The 18172-nt window shown below is 44.2% G+C and overlaps 2 protein-coding genes across 3 annotated transcripts in view; both read left to right on the forward strand.

The window, feature by feature from the left end:
- LOC146500347 (C-type mannose receptor 2-like) overlaps positions 1-5209 on the forward strand; it is a 50900-nt gene extending 45691 nt beyond the window's left edge. The window contains exons 9-10 of the mRNA XM_085135252.1: positions 295-395; positions 828-5209. Coding sequence (XP_084991378.1) covers positions 295-395; positions 828-969 — 243 coding nt within the window. The 3' untranslated portion in view covers positions 970-5209. The remainder of the gene's footprint in view (positions 1-294; positions 396-827) is intronic.
- The window catches only part of LOC146500345 (CD209 antigen-like protein A), a 231089-nt gene that overhangs the window by 88228 nt on the left and 124689 nt on the right, over positions 1-18172 (forward strand). The gene's annotated exons all lie outside the window — the stretch shown is intronic.

Genomic DNA, 18172 nt, shown 5'->3' on the forward strand with positions numbered 1-18172 from the left:
CGGACAGTATATATTAACATTTTGACCACACTTGTTTACACAGTATGAAGAGATTTTGGTGGCAATGACTTATTGATTGTTGAAAAAAATATGACAAAAAGAATTAAAGATTTGAATGAGTGTGAGCTGTCATTAAATGTATCTTCAGTGTTGCACGAAATGCGTTAAAGAAAATTCAAAGTTTTAATTAGTGCTGGCTTTGGATTTTTAAAAGAGACTTTTAGATACAATAAACTGCATAGACTAAAACTGTGTTCGAAAGTAAAATAAATGTTTTTCCTTCATATTAAACAGAACTTACTCTCTAAAATCACCAGAGAAGTTTGGATTGGTTTGACTGACAAAGAACAGGAGGGAACATGGAAATGGGTAGATGGGACTCCACTGAATCTGACGTAAGTCTTCACTTTGGTTCAGTTTATTTCTTAACATAGTAAATTTGTGAAAACCCGATGGTGGTTATTAAACACAATGGTGAGCTTACATGTCAGTGGGTGGATCCCAACTGCACAACCAAAAGTTTAAAGATGTGTGCTAATGACTTGTTTTGGCCACAGGGGGTCAGAATAATTTCTGAACTAGTGTGCTTTGCCATCTGCAGAATTTATGCAAGGGTGATTAAAAACCACCATGTCCTGAAAAGGCAAACCCAAAACTTTATTTTTCTCATCCCCATTGTTATTTGAAATTTGGTGATTATAATGTACAGTGTATTTATACTCAGCTAAATTAATTACAGCTGCTCTGACACCCCCCCCCCCCCCCTCACACACACACAAGCAACACACATCTTGATTTCAAGATCATTTTTGTTGCTGACTTGCTAGGTACTGGGCAAGAGGTCAGCCTGATAATGGTGGAGAAGAGGACTGTGTTCATGTCTTTTGGGATAGAAAAAATTCTTGGAATGATCTTCGGTGTTCATCTTCTTATCACTGGATCTGTGAAAAAGTTTCAGAAAACAACTGATTTCAGAAAGATGATCTATTCATAAATGTTTTGCAGTTTTATCTTTAACTGCATTGAGTATAATTCTATATTGCAATTTTAGCCTAAAATGAGGTGTTTGGTCTCTAGGTGTGTGTGTGTGTTTTGTTTTTTTTTAATATATATGTTTACTTTTATAATATACCATATTTTCCGCACTTAAAATCCCTTAATTTTCTGAAAAATTGACAGTGCACCTTCAAAGGCCTGCCACACACAAGCAGTAAACAGTTTTACTGCATGTGGTAAAAACAGAATGTTAACATGGTTGGCCAACAGTTGGAGGAAAGACTTTAGGCCCCATGTCCGGCTCACGTTTCATCTTCTGCACCTTTCGGACATCTCCCTATAAGAAAATGTTGCGTCTGACATTACCATGGCAGCCATCTCTTTTCCTGTAGAGTTCGAGAAGAGGGAAAAAGAGCTTTTCCTAACAACTGATTTATAGTGTTGTTTTGGTCTAATGGAGCCAATGTACCAGTCTACTCTAAGCACCTGTCAATAGAAAATTGTACTGAGTAGTCAGTATAAGCTTTTAGTGATATAAGTTTATTGATGATAGAATACTGCATGATGACCTTTTCCTTGTTTAGAACTGATTGTTCTTTATGAGACGTGTTCTGATATTTGTATCTGAATCTTTCTACAGCGATAGTAAGAAGCTGAACAAGCAGTTCTGACCTTACACACACACACACACACATACGCACATGCTCATGTCACTGAACAAATGTATTCATTTCTCTTGTATAAATAAAGAACGCAGACGGTGACAGAGCACAAGTCCGTGAGTGTCTCTTACGTGTAGGAGAGCTCTGTCACTTGTCCTCGCGAGTAAAGACAACTGCAGTGTTTGTGTTTTCTAACTCAGGTGTCTCAGCTGAAGAATTGCGGGGTGATTTTAAGAAATCCCCTTTCAGCACCACTGTGATACTTTCCGGTTGTGGAATGTGTGGTATTCTCTTTTCAAAGCTCTATTCTACGATAAATAACTGTGTGCAGTAAAACATAAAACAAATGTGTGATTAAATTATGAGGTATATAATCTTAGAGATAAAATAAATTCTAACAAGACCAAAATAGAGAGAATTTCATTAGTCCAATTTAGAGGTGAATATGTTTTTTTTCCATGACAGAAGAGCTAACTCCTCATGCCAGCACTCTGCAGTCTTTTCACACCTACAGGCCAGTGATCACTCTTTCAATGACGAGGATGTACATATCCTGTACATGGAGGAATGCTGGTTTGAGCGGGGAGTCACGTAGCTACCTGTCATTTATGCTAAAGGAATGTAACGTCATCACAACACCAGTCTACTACAAGCACATCACACCACAAACATAACTGCGCTTTTCACTGAACACAATTGGAAAGCCTATCACCCATCGGCATGTCCGCAGGGGAAAAGATATCTCCGTGTTACAGTCTCCTTCACTTACATTTAGTCTTTGTTTTTCCTCACTTCTAATATGAAATAACCCAGTGAGTAAGAATACTTGAGGGAAAAAAAGATCTGCAACTGGGAGACATCCTTTTTCTGTTTTTTTTGTTTTGTTTTGTTTTTTTGCCATTGCACAAATCAACTTATTGTTCCTGCAGACATACTGCTTATGGGATTCCTGATTTTGTGCCATAAGGTGATTGCCTGTCAGAAACGAACTGCTGTCTATGGGAGTGTGCGCAGCTATTGCAGCCACAACATGCAAATAGCCACAAGTTAGTGTCCCTGTTATAATAAAGAGTGAAGTATATATTTATGGAATTTAAAAGGTTGCTGGCAGTATATAGCACATTCTCAAATGACAATATAGGCAACACAGTATTATAATTATTGACAGCTTTAGTATCAGAATCAGAATACCTTAATAATCCCTTCCCTCGCCAATAGCTTGGCAATTGTTTTGTGGTTTGGGTTTTTTTTTTTTTGCTGATGTCATTTTCTGTAGCATCCTCTTTTTTCACTTTTTGAAGCCACAGAGATCTTTCAATTAGCTGTGTAAACTGAGAATTAAACAGTAATGATCCCACTCTGTATGTGCATATTTTGTCATACAAAACCAACTGAACCTTTCCTACAGATTTTTCAAAAAAATAAAATTTGTCTTTGAAGGCCAGGAGCTCTGAGTTTTTAACAAGGAGTACTTTTTACCCTGTAACCGTTATGCTTGCACTAGTCTTTATTTGACACAGAGTTTTAATTGGACTTTAATTAAATGTTGCCCACTTCAGGAGCAAAAGTAGTGTACCATAATTACGTCTCTTGTGTATCACATTTGTCCTAAAACATGTGGTGTCTTTTATCATTCCCAAGTGACCATCGTCACCACCATTACTGGAGATGACGTGAGTTGTAATTGGGTGAATGTCATAGGCATTCAACCTATTGAGTTACTGTTTCTTCATTCTTTTTTTTTTAACTATTACCACAATGTCTAACCCCTGTCCCAAGCAGAGAGTTCAGCTTCTTCTGCAGGTCGGTTTAACTAGCTGGGATGAGTGCCGGTTTAGCTCGTGCAAGATGAGCAGGTGCCCTGACAGCAGGTGGCGCTGGTTCAACTCCTACCCATGACTGTTCAGCCTTTTCACCGCTTTTCAGCAGATAGTTCCGCTTTTTCAGCTGTTTTCGGAAGACAATTTCTGCTACACGGCATTTACTTTTTCGCAGGAAATGCACATTTTTCTAGCTTCTTTTAGATGTATTTATTAATTTATTTTTTAGAAAAAAAAATAATGTTGCAACAAACAACAAAACACAATTTTAAAGATTACTTCATTTTTAGGGGTGTTGGTTATTGAGCTGTCCTACAAATACAAAAGTCAGCAACATTATGAACCACTGCTCCTGTGTTAAAGTGTTCTCCTGCAAGTAAATAGTGAAAAGCTGTTTTATTTGTTTTGTTTAACTGTAGGTCCAAGCACACATTCCTTTGACTTATTACAGACGGCCATTTGTACTCTATAAGGTACAAAGGTACATGTCAGTGTCTTAAGGGAAAATGCTGTGTGGGCCCAAAGAGGCAATTGAAGTGTTCATTGATTTTTCATGTCAGCAGTAGAAGATCAAATTGTGGTCAGAAGAAAACCCAAGAATCAACCTCTTAAAGACTTGAGAGGTTGACTCTGGCCAGGAATGACTGAGGACATTAATTTATGGGTCTGTATACACCCGAACTTTCCATTCATATTGTTAATCTCACAAAAATTTACTTCTTGTGTAAGGTTTTATGATAATAAGAGTACTGTTTGGCTCCAATATGAGGCAAAGATGAAAGGTGTAGTTGATGTCTCACACTTCATTTTTGTTTTTTTAAAGAAATTTGTATGAGCTTTACATGAATAAAAATAATTAAGCAAACTTGTTTAGTTTTAGTTTTTTTTAGTTTTTTTTTTTTTTTTTGCTTTCCTTTCTGTCACGGCTGAGCAGCTGGGGTGTTGTGGTGTGGATCCAAAGGCAGACACAGGAGAGAAAACTAAGTATAACAAAAAGTGAGCTGTTTATTAAGGCTTGTAGCAAAAACAAAAAAAGCAAGGCAAGGCGAACTGGGGAAAAGTTAAACTAAAACCTAAACTGGGATAAAATAAAACTAAACATGAAAAATATGACATAAACATGACCTGAACAGGAGCATGAGGAAAACCTGAGACCTGAAGAGACGAGACTCAGAGAACATATAGCGAGACAAACAGACTATTAACCCAACTAAAGCCATACTAATACACACAAATGTGACACAAGAATGTAACAATATTACCCATATATCACAAGAAATCAAAAAATAGAAAATAAACTCAAAAATGCTGCCCCCTGGCACTTTCAGATGAGTCAGTGTGTAGCATGCTGGGCCAGCGGGGTCATAATTAAAAAGACAAACATTTTAGGTGTATTGTTATTTTTCTTTTCTTTTTTTACATGTCAACAAAAGCAATTATTGAAAATAACTGAAATATATAATACTAAATTGCTCAAATGTAATCATTAATGTTTTCTGTCTTTAAAAGGTAACACAGCCATTTGGGTTGATCGGCATGCATTTGGCTGGAAAACTCAAAATCACTTTGAATGGAATCCAGGACATATGTGTACTCATTGACTGTTTAACTAAATGGCCCCAAGCATATCCTTTAAACTCAAAGAGCACTGATGAAGTAACCCAGTGCATTCTTAAGTTATTCTATCAGTTTAAAGCACCCAAGCAGATTCTTATTGAACAACGGAAGGCGTTTGTGTCATGGTCCCTGTGCCTCCCCGGCCAGCCCAGTGTGGCCACAAGTGTTGTTGCTCTCTCTCCTACCTGTCTGCCTGGGCGGAGCTCTGACTGGGCTCCTGCCCTTGGCCACGCACCTGCTGCTGATCAAGCGATTGCAGTTCTCTGGCTCTTAAGGCTGGGGCTCTGAGCCAGTCGTCGCTGGAATATTGAGTTTGACTCCACGAAGGAGCAGGGAAGACAAGAGCAGCGAGCACGGGGTGCGGGGACACACTGGAGCGAAGACCACGGAGCACGAGCTTGCGGGTGAAGACACGACACGGAAGTCACGGGGAAAACATGGGGTTATTTTTGTGAACTATTTACACCATTGTAAATAAACGCACTGCCTTCATCACAAGTCCTGCATCTTGGGTCCTCATTCCCCTCATCCCCACGGTCTGCCCCACAGACCGTGACAGAATATTCCAGCCACCATGGACCCAGCAGATTCAGCTTCCTCCCCGTCTCCCTCCGCCCCGGTCACACTGGAAGCGATCTTACAACGCCACGAGCAGATGCTTGTTCGCCTCAGCGAGAACGTCGCTGCCTTAACACTAGCAGCTGCTCAGCGCACTCCATTGCCGGAACCCTCACCTACCAGCGAACCCGCCCGGGCATCATCAAGCTCCGCAGTAAGTGCTGCCTCACCGGTTCTAGTCCCGGCTGTGTGTGAGTCTCATCTCCCCACACCTGAGCTGTTTTCAGGGGATGTAGGGAAGTGTGCGGGTTTTCTTATGCAGTGTTCACTCCAGTTTCGCCAGCGGCCTCATGCCTTCTCTAATGACGGGAGTAAGATCTCATATTTTGTTCAGTTGCTACGAGATCGTGCGCTGACCTGGGCACAAGCTGTGCTGAGCGCTAATCCCGAAATTACTTATGATGAATTTTTGTCTCTGTTTCGGAGTGTGTTTGATAAGGGCTCCACTGCTGCGGCGGCCGGGCTCCGCCTCATGAATCTGAAGCAAGGCAAGCGGAGCATGGCAGATTTTTCAGTTGACTTTTGGACACTAGCGACGCAAGCGGGGTGGGGGCAGGAGGCATTAAAGACGGCACTGTTAAATAATGTGTGTGAGGAGATTAAAGATGAACTGATGGTGCGTGAGTTACCCTCCTCTTTAGGTGCGATCATGTCCCTATGCATTCGAATAGACGATCGCCTGCGTGCACGGCGAAGCACGCAACGTCGCTTCGCTCAGCCTCAGCCACCGAGGGACGCCTCACCGGGGCCCGGAGCGGCACGCGAGCACGGCGAGGTTGAGGAGGAGGAGCAGCCCATGCAACTTGGACGTTCGCAGCTCTCGCCCGCAGAACGTCAACGGCGTATGGCCGCCGGTGAGTGTTTATTTTGCGGCCGTAAGGGCCATTTTGCCTCTTCATGCCGGGCACGGGCAAAAGGGCGCGCTCGCCAGTAGTTGAGAGAATACTGGTGGGCGATATAACGACTAGAGGTTCTCTCCCCCGGCTTATGTTACCTGCAAAACTCACCATTAAGAACGTTACCCACTCTCTTCAAGCTCTAGTGGATTCAGGTGCTGAGCAGAGTTTCATTGACGCAGCTCTGGCGAAAAAGCTAAGCATCACACTACACGCCCTACCCGATCCACTGGCTGTCACAGCCCTATCTGGGCAGCGCTTGTCGGACATAACCCAAATCACAGAACCCCTGTCTCTTACTCTCTCGGGTAACCACTCAGAGCGCATCGAGCTCTTCGTGTTTCAAGCACCGCGCACCCCCCTTGTATTGGGTTATCCATGGCTGCTCCAACACAATCCACACATCGATTGGAAGAAAGAGAGAGTGACCGGGTGGAGCATTGACTGCTACATGAACTGTCTCCGAGCTGCACCTGCTCCAACCACATCTCAAAGGTCTGACCAGCCAGTCGAGCCTCCGGATTTGACCTCAGTCCTACGTGTTTATCATGATTTGGCTGAAGTGTTTAGTAAAGACCGGGCACGTTCACTTCCCCCTCATAGACCGTATGACTGCGCGATTGATCTCCTGCCTGGGGCTCCGCTTCCATCTGGTCGTTTGTACAGCATTTCACAGCCAGAGAGGGAGTCTATGGGGACATACATTGCAGACTCTCTCGCTGCGGGCATCATTCGGCCGTCGTCTTCCCCAGTGGGAGCGGGGTTTTTCTTTGTTGCTAAGAAGGACAAGACCCTTCGCCCCTGTATCGACTATCGCGGGCTTAACAAGATCACCGTTCGTAACAAGTATCCCCTGCCCCTTCTGTCTTCTGCTTTTGAGTTACTTCAGGGTGCCACGATTTTCAGTAAGTTGGACTTGCGCAACGCCTACCATCTGGTGAGAATCCGTGAAGGGGATGAGTGGAAAACGGCCTTCAATACTCACCTGGGCCATTTCGAGTACCTTGTGATGCCGTTCGGCCTGACCAACGCCCCGGCTGTGTTCCAGGCTCTTGTTAATGATGTTCTCAGAGACTTTATTAACCGATGTGCTTTTGTCTACTTAGATGACATTCTCATCTTCTCCAAATCTAAAGCGGAACATGAGGTCCATGTACGGCAGATCCTGCAGCGCCTGCTGGAGAACAGGCTCTTCGTTAAAGGGGAGAAGTGTGACTTCCACATGGATTCGGTGGCATTTCTGGGCTACATCATCACCAGAGGGGATTTGAAACCTGACCCAGCAAAAGTCCAGGCAGTGTTGGACTGGCCCAAACCACCCGATCGCCGGCAGCTTCAGCGCTTTCTGGGGTTTGCTAACTTCTACAGACGTTTCATCAGGGATTTTAGTAAAGTCGCTCTGCCCCTCTCTAGGTTAACATCACCCAAGGTGCCATTCCAATGGGGCCGGCTGGCTCAGGAAGCCTTCTCTCGCCTCAAGGAACTATTCGCCACCGCCCCGATCCTTCGCCAGCCAGACCTCTCCCTGCAGTTCGTTGTGGAGGTGGATGCATCGGAGTCTGGAGTAGGGGCCGTGCTCTCCCAACGGTTCGAGGGTAAGCTCCACCCCTGTGCCTTTTTCTCTCGTCGTCTTTCCCCAGCCGAGAGGAACTACGACATCGGAGACCGCGAACTTCTGGCCGTAAAGCTGGCTCTGGAGCAGTGGAGACACTGGCTGGAGGGGGCCGCACAGCCGTTCATTGTATGGACTGATCATAAAAACCTAGAGTACATCCGCTCGGCGAAACGGCTCAACTCACGGCAGGCCAGGTGGGCTTTGTTTTTCACCCGGTTTAAGGGTGAAAAACAAAGGGGGGTGTGGAAGGGTGCCCCGGTAAACCCTTCCTTTACCGGGGCACATAAAAGATTGATGTGCCCCGGTGTCTCGGAGAATGGTGATAGGAACCCTGTCCTTCTCTTCTCCTGCCACCGAAACGAAACCTTGGGAAAGGAAGGGTTTAAAACGTGACTCTACCTCCACCTCTGGGTCACACCCCTGCATCTGATCAGGACCGATGGGTGGGGAAACTACTTTAATGAGCCCCACGGGTCCCTTAGACCCTCTGCGCTGTTCTTTCTTCCGCAGCGCAGGACAACTGGCGATCAGGTGACCAGACTCACGGCAATAAAAACATTCCCGCCTTTCAGTTTCCTCCTGTCTCGCCCTTCGGGTCTGTTTAGGAGATTTTTGTCTCTTTTCCTGCCCTCCCCTCACTTCTCGTCCTGCCCCAGTTGGAAATGGAAAAACGACTTTATGTGTGAGGGTGAATTCATCTGCTAAGACTGCTGCTTTTGCCAGGGACATCACCTTCTGCTCATTTAGATAAACTACTAACTGATCCGGGAGACACTTTTTAAATTCTTCTAAAAGAACCAACTCCTTCAATCCCTCAATATCCTTCACTTTGCTGGCTTGCATCCAGCGTTCAAACAAGCGATGTTTCTCACGGGCAAACTCCACAAAGGTTTGTTCAGCGGTCTTTTCACTTTTACGAAATTGCTGACGGTAAGCCTCAGGAACTAATTCATACGCGTGCAGAATTGATTTTTTTACAATATCATATTGGAGGCTGTCGTTAACGGAAAGGCTAGTACATACTTCCTGAGCCTTGCCGATTAACTTACACTGAAGTAGCAGCGCCCAAAACTCCTTAGGCCAACTCAAGGCAGCTGCTATACGCTCAAAAGCGTGAAAATAGGAATCAACCTCAGCCTCCCGAAACGGAGGTACGAGTTTAACATGTTTGGTGATGTCAAAACTTGGTGAGGTAACTGTGGGCGTGTCAGGGCGACTCGAGACAAGTGTGGAGGCAGCGGAAACAGGTGTCGAGACAGCGGCGGGCTTACGTTCCAACTCCAACGCTCTGACCCGGAGGTGCATAGCTTGCACCTCAAGCTCTTTGGCGCGAACCTCTACCTCCCTAATACGGAGGGTCAAACGGAGGTCCTCCGTAGACCCTACTGCCTGAGGCTCCTCAGCCGCATCCGACCCCGCCTCATCCGCATCAGGCTCCACCTCAGCCGGGGACACGCCAACGGGTCCTTTGGCATCTGGCTCCGGCTCAGCCTCCGGAGCCACCTCCACGCCGCCCCTACCAGGCCGCTTTACAGCTGCCGTCGGGGAAGGGAGAATGCCCCGCTCCACCAAGCCTGCACACAAAGCATCCTTCACCTCCGCTTTCCGGGCATTATAGGACACCTTAATATCAAAAAAACTCGCTATGATAAGCAAGTCCGCCTTTCTACACAGCTCTACCTTATCCCAGGAAGGCGCGGTAGCAAAGTCATCTAAAGAAAACTCCATCCTCCAACACACACACACCACACACCTCCCCACACACAAAAGAAAAACCGCCCGAACAAACCACAGACCACAAAAACGAGACAAAGGACGAGCCCCCAAATCATGTTACGACCCGGCTCGAGATGGCCGCAACAAGAGCGGGGTGTCCCGTGACTTCCCACGCCCAAACAGACACAGCCACAGCATCAGACTTTTAACAACGATTTATTAGCAGCAAAGGCACTCACAGTAGTGGGAGTGAATGATTTCGGGGTGAGCTAAGGCCAACACAACAAACAAAACACAACCTAGACTTCGGTTCTCCTCTGACCTGTTCACGGAAAAGAAAAGAAAAGAATGACACAGTCTGACCTCCCTGGTCTAAAAACACAGGAGAAAAGAAGGCTTCCCAAAATAATCGGCAGCTCACCCCTACTTGCTCCGCACTTTACACACATGCCCGACCATTTAACCGAATAGCTACTGCTACGGCTGCTCCGTCTGGACCTGAGGCAAGTGCACGGGAAGTCTGCCACACCCCCCGCACCGCAGCTGTTCGGTCGCCCTTATATAGTCCGTGTCCACAGCAGAAACCAGTAACATCAGGCCGTTCCTTAGGTCCACCAATCACAGCCGAGCCCCTGCACAGGTGAATTAGCATACACACGTTAGGAAACAGACAACCCACCAACACAGGCACGTAACACCATCACTTACAGGCCAGGCTCCCGTAACGTTAAACCGGACGCTCTTTCCCGGCTATTTGCCCCAGTCGGAGAGGAGTCCGACCCTGGATCTGTCCTGCCTACTTCGTGTATTATTGGAGCCGTTACGTGGGAGATCGAAGAGCTAGTCCGGGAGGCACAAGAAACCGACCCTGATCCTGGCACGGGCCCCCCTGATCGACTCTTTGTTCCGGCGGCTGTCCGGTCCCGAGTGCTCCAGTGGGCTCACACGGCCCGTTTTTCCTGCCATCCAGGAGTTAACCGCACCACTGCATTCCTCCGCAGGTACTTCTGGTGGCCCGCCCTCGTTAAAGACTCACGGGAGTACGTAACCGCCTGCACCACTTGTGCTCAAAATAAGCACTCCAATCAACATCCGTCTGGACGTCTGCAGCCGCTCTCCACACCCAGCCGACCCTGGTCCCACATTTCTCTGGATTTCGTCACCGGTCTGCCACCATCTGCAGGTAACACTACAATATTGACCATCGTTGACCGTTTCTCCAAAGCTGCCCATTTCATTGCGCTTCCTAAGCTCCCTACAGCCTTGGAGACTGCCCGACTCCTCACCACACATGTTTTCCGGCTCCATGGCATCCCTGAGGACGTTGTCTCGGACCGGGGCCCTCAGTTCACGTCGCGGGTGTGGAGGGAGTTCTGCTCCGCCATAGGAGCCAAGGTGAGCCTCTCCTCTGGCTTCCACCCGCAAAGCAATGGCCAAACGGAGCGCATAAACCAAGAGTTGGAGGCTGCCCTCCGCTGTGTCGCCTCGCATAACCAGGCCATCTGGAGCGAACACCTGTCATGGATAGAGTATGCTCACAACAGTCACACATCCTCTGCTACCGGCGTGTCACCCTTTGAGGCATCTCTGGGATACCAGCCACCTCTGTTTCCCTTGGTTGAAGGTGAGCACACTGTTCCGTCTGTCCAACATCACCTCCGCAGGTGTCGCAGGGCCTGGCGGGCCACTCGGGCGGCTTTACTCCGGACGAAGGAACAGAATAAGGCTCTTGCGGATCGCCACCGGACGGCCGCCCCTGAGTATGTGGTGGGGCAGAAGGTGTGGCTCTCCACTCGATTCGTGCCCTTACGTGCCGAATCTAAGAAACTCACCCCCAACTTCATTGGCCCGTTTGAAATCAGTGCTGTGATCAACCCTGCATCCGTCCGCTTGGCGCTGCCACGCAATATGCGTATTCATGATGTGTTCCATGTCTCTCAGGTCAAACCAGTGGTCTCCAGCCCGTTGTGCCCTCCTTCCAGGCCCCCGCTGCCCCCCCGGCTCGTGGGTGGCCAGCTGGTTTACGCGGTCTCGCGCATCTTGGACTCCCGCCGCCGGGGTCGGGGATTTCAGTACCTGGTTGACTGGGAGGGCTACGGGCTCGAGGAACGTTCCTGGGTGCCCCGGTCGGCTATCGTGGGTGGGGGTCTGGTCCGGGACTTCCACCGCCTGCACCCGGGTAAGCCTGGTGGGCCACAAGTGTTGTTGCTCTCTCTCCTACCTGTCTGCCTGGGCGGAGCTCTGACTGGGCTCCTGCCCTTGGCCACGCACCTGCTGCTGATCAAGCGATTGCAGTTCTCTGGCTCTTAAGGCTGGGGCTCTGAGCCAGTCGTCGCTGGAATATTGAGTTTGACTCCACGAAGGAGCAGGGAAGACAAGAGCAGCGAGCACGGGGTGCGGGGACACACTGGAGCGAAGACCACGGAGCACGAGCTTGCGGGTGAAGACACGACACGGAAGTCACGGGGAAAACATGGGGTTATTTTTGTGAACTATTTACACCATTGTAAATAAACGCACTGCCTTCATCACAAGTCCTGCATCTTGGGTCCTCATTCCCCTCATCCCCACGGTCTGCCCCACAGATCGTGACAGTTTGTGAATGAAATAGCAGCTACAACATGCAAAAGATAAATCCATAATTTAGAGTATAGATTATTCCGCTATAATTGAACTCATTGACCAGTGCAGTTTAATCTTATTTTACCTGTATCATTACATTTTCTTAATGCAGATCAAAAAGAAAGTTAGCAAAATTCTTAATATTGAAAGAGGTCTTGGTGCCCCATACCACCCGCAGACAAATGGGCTTGTTTGAGAGGAAGAATGGTACCATACAGAGTTATCATGTAATTTACACGTATTTATATTTGTAACTAAATTTTCTTTCATATCGTAATGAATTCTTTGCTATTTTATTTTGCAGACCACTGTCTAAGTTGGTTAATGACAGACCACATGAATGGGACAGTTGGATGCTGTCATTTCATTGCCGTCATGCCGTCATTTTGGCCTGAGAACAAAGCACAATGTGACTACAGAGTATTTGCCTTGTTTTTAATGTTTGGTAGAGAGGCGAGATATCACACTCAAATTCCTGCTGAATACTTGGTTTAAGGTTTAAGTTCTTTTTAAAACCTTTGTTTGTTAAAAATAAATAAGATGCTGAAGATGAGGAGCCAGCAGAGGAAAGGAGGCAAGTTAGTTCCTAACTACCTTGGCCCCTACAACATTGCTGTTATCACAGGAAAAACCGTGGGTGTTGTTAATAGCCAAGGTGTGACAACACCCAAAGTTAACATAGATCACTTGATAGTGTTTACAGAGGAACAGCCACAACAACAGAGTTCCACTCAAGTGTTCCACTACTGGATTGCCTTCTGATTCTGCCTCTGAACCATCCACCGCCACCACCTCCACTGCTGGGCCATCCACCACCAAATCTACAACTGAGCCATCCACCCCACATGCACAGCTAGGCCATCCACCACCACTTCTACATCAACAGACACTAATTTGTCACATTAATGTTGTGTCATAACAATAAAGCTGATTGCGTATTTTTCTGATGTCAGGTTAATCATTTCTATAGTTTAAAAAAGCCACCACTGACAGCAGGGGATGCTGTGGAGAAGCAGAGATTGGAGCGATCTGGCTTGTAAGGCAGGGTTAGGAGAGGTGTGTTCACATGTGGATGCCATACTCTATGCCATTTTTGCTTAAATACATGCTGATTACTGCATCTGATAACACAGCAAATGTCTGGTATTTTGGTTAAACTCGATATTCTGGGGGTTTGACATCAGGAAGACCTGTTCTCTGATTTCTTGAGGACAAAAAGAGAACTGATTCCACTAATAGCTCATCACGCCAAAAGAGGATCCATAATCATCGGCGATGAGTGGCTTATCCCCACGAGGTTACAGGCATTACACTATTAACCAGCATTTGTTGATGCTCAAATAGGAGTTCATACCAAACATTTAAACAGGGCCTGGAATGTCTGGCGGCTCAGGAGGAACCACACAGAGGAATTACTGGTGAACCACCTTGCAGTGACTGATTGGAATGAATGACTTGCAGAAGTCCATCGTAAAGAGCCCCTAGGCTGCGTCATTCATGATTTCAGATAATTGTATAGATCAGGGTTGGGGCAACTCCAGGTCTCAAGGGCCAGTGTCCTGCAGGTTTTAGATGTGTCCTTGATCCAACACAGTTGATTTTAATGGCTAAATGACCTCCTCAACATGTCTCGAAGTTCTCCAGAGACCTGGTAATGAACTAATCATTTGAGGTGAATTGACCCAGGGTGATATCTAAAACCTGCAGGACACCAGCCCTTGAGGCCTGGAGTTCCCCACCTCTGGTATAGATAAATCCATTAGTTCTGGTGTTGGGGTTTCAACTGCATTTCCAAAATACTATAGCAAATACTATTTCCCATAACAGAAATCTTTAGTGTCAGTTGTGAAATGTATAACATACACTTCTCTGCTTATATGTCCATGGTATATGCCCATGATAAAACAGCATCTGCAGTAAAATGCTATTTCATTAATGCTATTTTTTGTCATTCCTAAATATAAACTTTTTTTGCAATTCAGTTTCTTGCTAGCCACATTCCTGTTAAATGCTCAACTAATGTAAGTGGATAAAAAATGGTTTCATGTTGCTTGTGCTGCCTCTCTTTTATAAAGGTGTGATTCTGTAGACATCCTTCTCTTATATTTAGATGCAGTTTAAGAAATTCTTTTAGTAAAAATGATTTTAACCTGTCTTCACATTTCAGCTCACTTAAAGTTGGATAAATCTTAAATAATAAAAAAGAAGGAAAAAACACATAATAAACAATAAAAATATTGTTTGGATATGGTGAAAACTTACACTTTAGAATAAGGGGATGCAGAAAGATTTGTTAATAACTTGTATATGCATAAATCTAATTTATTACAAGCAAAGAAGCTCTACTAATGATATGTAACACATTGAAATGTAAGTAATTATTTACACTTTTTTTTAGGGTGTGTAAATTACTTAGCTTACATATACAGATCATCTATAACAGGTAAGGCACAAACAGCTCTAGTGCTCGACAGACCAGTTACATATTTAATATAATTTATTTATAAAATTAAAAATACCCTCATCACTTTTTGCACTTTTGATAGGCTACCTTAAAAAGAATACATCAGCAAATTATATACTGATCATTTACAAACATTTGTTCATTATTTGTTCATGAAAAATGATCTGTGTATTTATTAAACATTTTCTAATGATATTTTCATGCTTAATGCTTTACCAAAGGTTCATAAATGACAAACCACATTTGTATTTTGTTAATATAACATTTATTATCTACAAATGTATATCTTTTCTTTCTATCTTTTATAAACACTTAGTTCATCGTCAACAAATAGATTGATACCCTAAATGATTATGCATACAGTAGGACTGGAATGTCATCTATTAATATCTTTAGCATCACAACCTCCTTAACAGTTTGTTGCAACGTGTGATGCTCGCCCAAAAGACAGCAACTTTGGAGCTGGAGGGGATTCATAGACATATTTTCCTAAAAAGAGGAAATATTCACCTGTGCTAACCTGGTTAGAACGAATGGTATGAAGCTCATTTGATTTTGAATACCGTCCATTTTTGTTGTTTACATTTCAGAATGTTTGCCTTGATCTACTTCAGACTGTGAACTGTAAAGACTTTGGATTCCTTCCATGTACTTGTGTGTGCATTCATAGATTGTTTTTTTTTTCCAAAATGTACTTAATATGTTTTTTATATAAAGAAAAAAAGAACCCAGAGGAACCAACAGAGACAAAATACATTTTTTTTCAGGGCTGAGAAACAAAATGTTTAAGCTCTGTTAAAAACACAAGAGAGAGATATTACATTTTTATCTACAACATTTTTTGCAAAACTGTTTCTCAGCTAAGCATCGTTGATAAAGATCTATGAATATTTTAGAGTTACTTCTCATTTTCTAGTTTGTACCACAAGTTTATGTTACTGTAACATCTGTTACTGATTACTCAAACACTTCCTTTTTGCATCTTACATTAAAAAAATCTGTGAACATGTTAGCAATTTGTTTTAAAAGCTGTTAAGTGTTCTCATATCTCATACATCCCCATTAGTAACTCATATCAGCAGTGACAGTCTGAATATGTGTATTTGGTTTTGTTTGCCAGCACACTATTTAGTTCACTGTCTTCCAAAAAATAACTTTCTTCTCTTTTAGTTGATAGCTATTCCTCAGAAAACCTTAATTTGTGCTGACATTTGACTGGAAATCAGGCAGGTTTACAGACAGCTTATCTGTTTATTTGTGTGAGCACATCCACTTGTACCTGCATAACCTACGTGTGGTTTTATCTACATACAGCCTTACAGTTTATCCAAACAATCACATGGCACACAGGAGCCATGTGATTGTCTAAATAGATATTTGCATTAAGAAGTAACTGAAGAGATGTACCTAATGAAGTACCTCATAAGGTGGCTTAATTTTACATAGCACTTTATAATGCTGTTTAAAATTAGAATGCAAAGGTGGCTTTTAAAAAAATATTTAGCCAGTTAAATATTACAAGGACAATAAACTAAATGCTGAACCTGAGAAATGTTAGTAATTTTTGAAAGCCTCTTGTTTTTACTTTATTGCATTGCCTCTTTGTCACTGCCCCACTCCTTAGCAGAGCTGACCACAATCTAGTCCTGCTAACACAACATGAGAGTTGTTAGAAAGTGAGGTTGCTGAGTCATGTTGAAATGTACATTTATTAACCAAATACTGTGAATAAGCAAAACAATTTCTTCAACAGTTTTTTGTTCCCAGCCATCTGCTGCCTTCTTTACCACACAGTGCTTTTGCCCTTCTTACTCTCAAAAAACTCTGTATTACAAGCTTCAAATTATGATTAAAGTCTTCTATATATTGTACATTGTATATTGTTAAATATTTTTATTAGATCCAGGTTATTTTGAAGCCAAAACACTGTATTTGGGCCTTTTGGGGACATTTTTAGTGACCTATCCAACAACTGTTGCCCAGTATTCCAAGTAATTCAATTGTCCATTGGGTCAAACGTGCGGTCTGCGGCTCAGCTGCAGAGGAGGAGTAGTGCAGTGGGCTTGAGGGGCAGCACCAGGGAGGCTGGCAGGGCAGTTTAAAGGACTTCATTAATTGTGCTCTCCTTATTTCAGTGATGCCAGACCTGAAGGAGAGAGGAGTGTGCAGGTAGCTATGGCTCCAAAGCTGCTGCAAGCACATGACACCTGCGTCCTTGCTGTTCACAGTGGTGTTAAATGATAAACCGCAAGATATCTGATACACAGCTCGTGCAGCCAGTACACAGCCTGGCTCAGATGCAGGCCGAGCTGGCAGCCATGCACCTGGAGCAGGTGGTGGTGACGCAGCTCAAGCACCTAGAGGCGTTACAGGACCAGGCCAACCAGCAGATGCAAGATTCAGAAAACCTGGACACTCTGTCTGGTGCTTCTTCTCTGCTATCGTCTCTTTCTCCTTGCCCTGCGGTGGTCCTGCACAGGATGACCAAGGATCACATGGCCAGGGTTTAATAACATTTTGGGTCACTGTGTGGGGATGCGTCCATGACCTTGTAGTATATGTACATGTACATGTAGTGTCTGTGCTGCACTCAGCAGTGATGCAAGGCTTTTCAGTTCAGTTCAGTTCATTTTTATTTCAAACATTTCAAACATGAGCCTTCACAATCATTACAAAATATTATTCCATTATTTGTTTGAAAAGGATTTACTTATTTGTCCCTACCCCCTCAAGTTTTACCTCTCATTCATTTAATTATTTTTTTTTTAGTCTTAAATTAAACAAACAACATATGAAACAAAAGTAAAGCAAAATAAAACAAAACATACATAAATCAAAAACAAGAAATTAGCAAGCCCCACCACAGTATAGTTTCTTTCATATGAAAAATACAGAAGGTGTATATTTGCAGATACACAAGTTATGGAAAAACAAACAAACCAAAACAAAACAAAAAAACAAAACAAAAAAAAACCCCCAAAAAAGAACCACAACACCATTACCAGCAACATTACCGTCCTGGGTTAACCCCGTTTTCTTCATTCTTATACTTATTTAAAATTAGGTTTTTATATCTTACTTTAAACTGTTTTATGTTTTTACTGTCTTTTATTTCTTCTGTTAGACTGTTCCATAATTTAACTCCT

Source organism: Neolamprologus multifasciatus, chromosome 16 (assembly GCF_963576455.1).
Source record: "Neolamprologus multifasciatus chromosome 16, fNeoMul1.2, whole genome shotgun sequence".
Lineage (NCBI taxonomy): Eukaryota > Metazoa > Chordata > Actinopteri > Cichliformes > Cichlidae > Neolamprologus > Neolamprologus multifasciatus.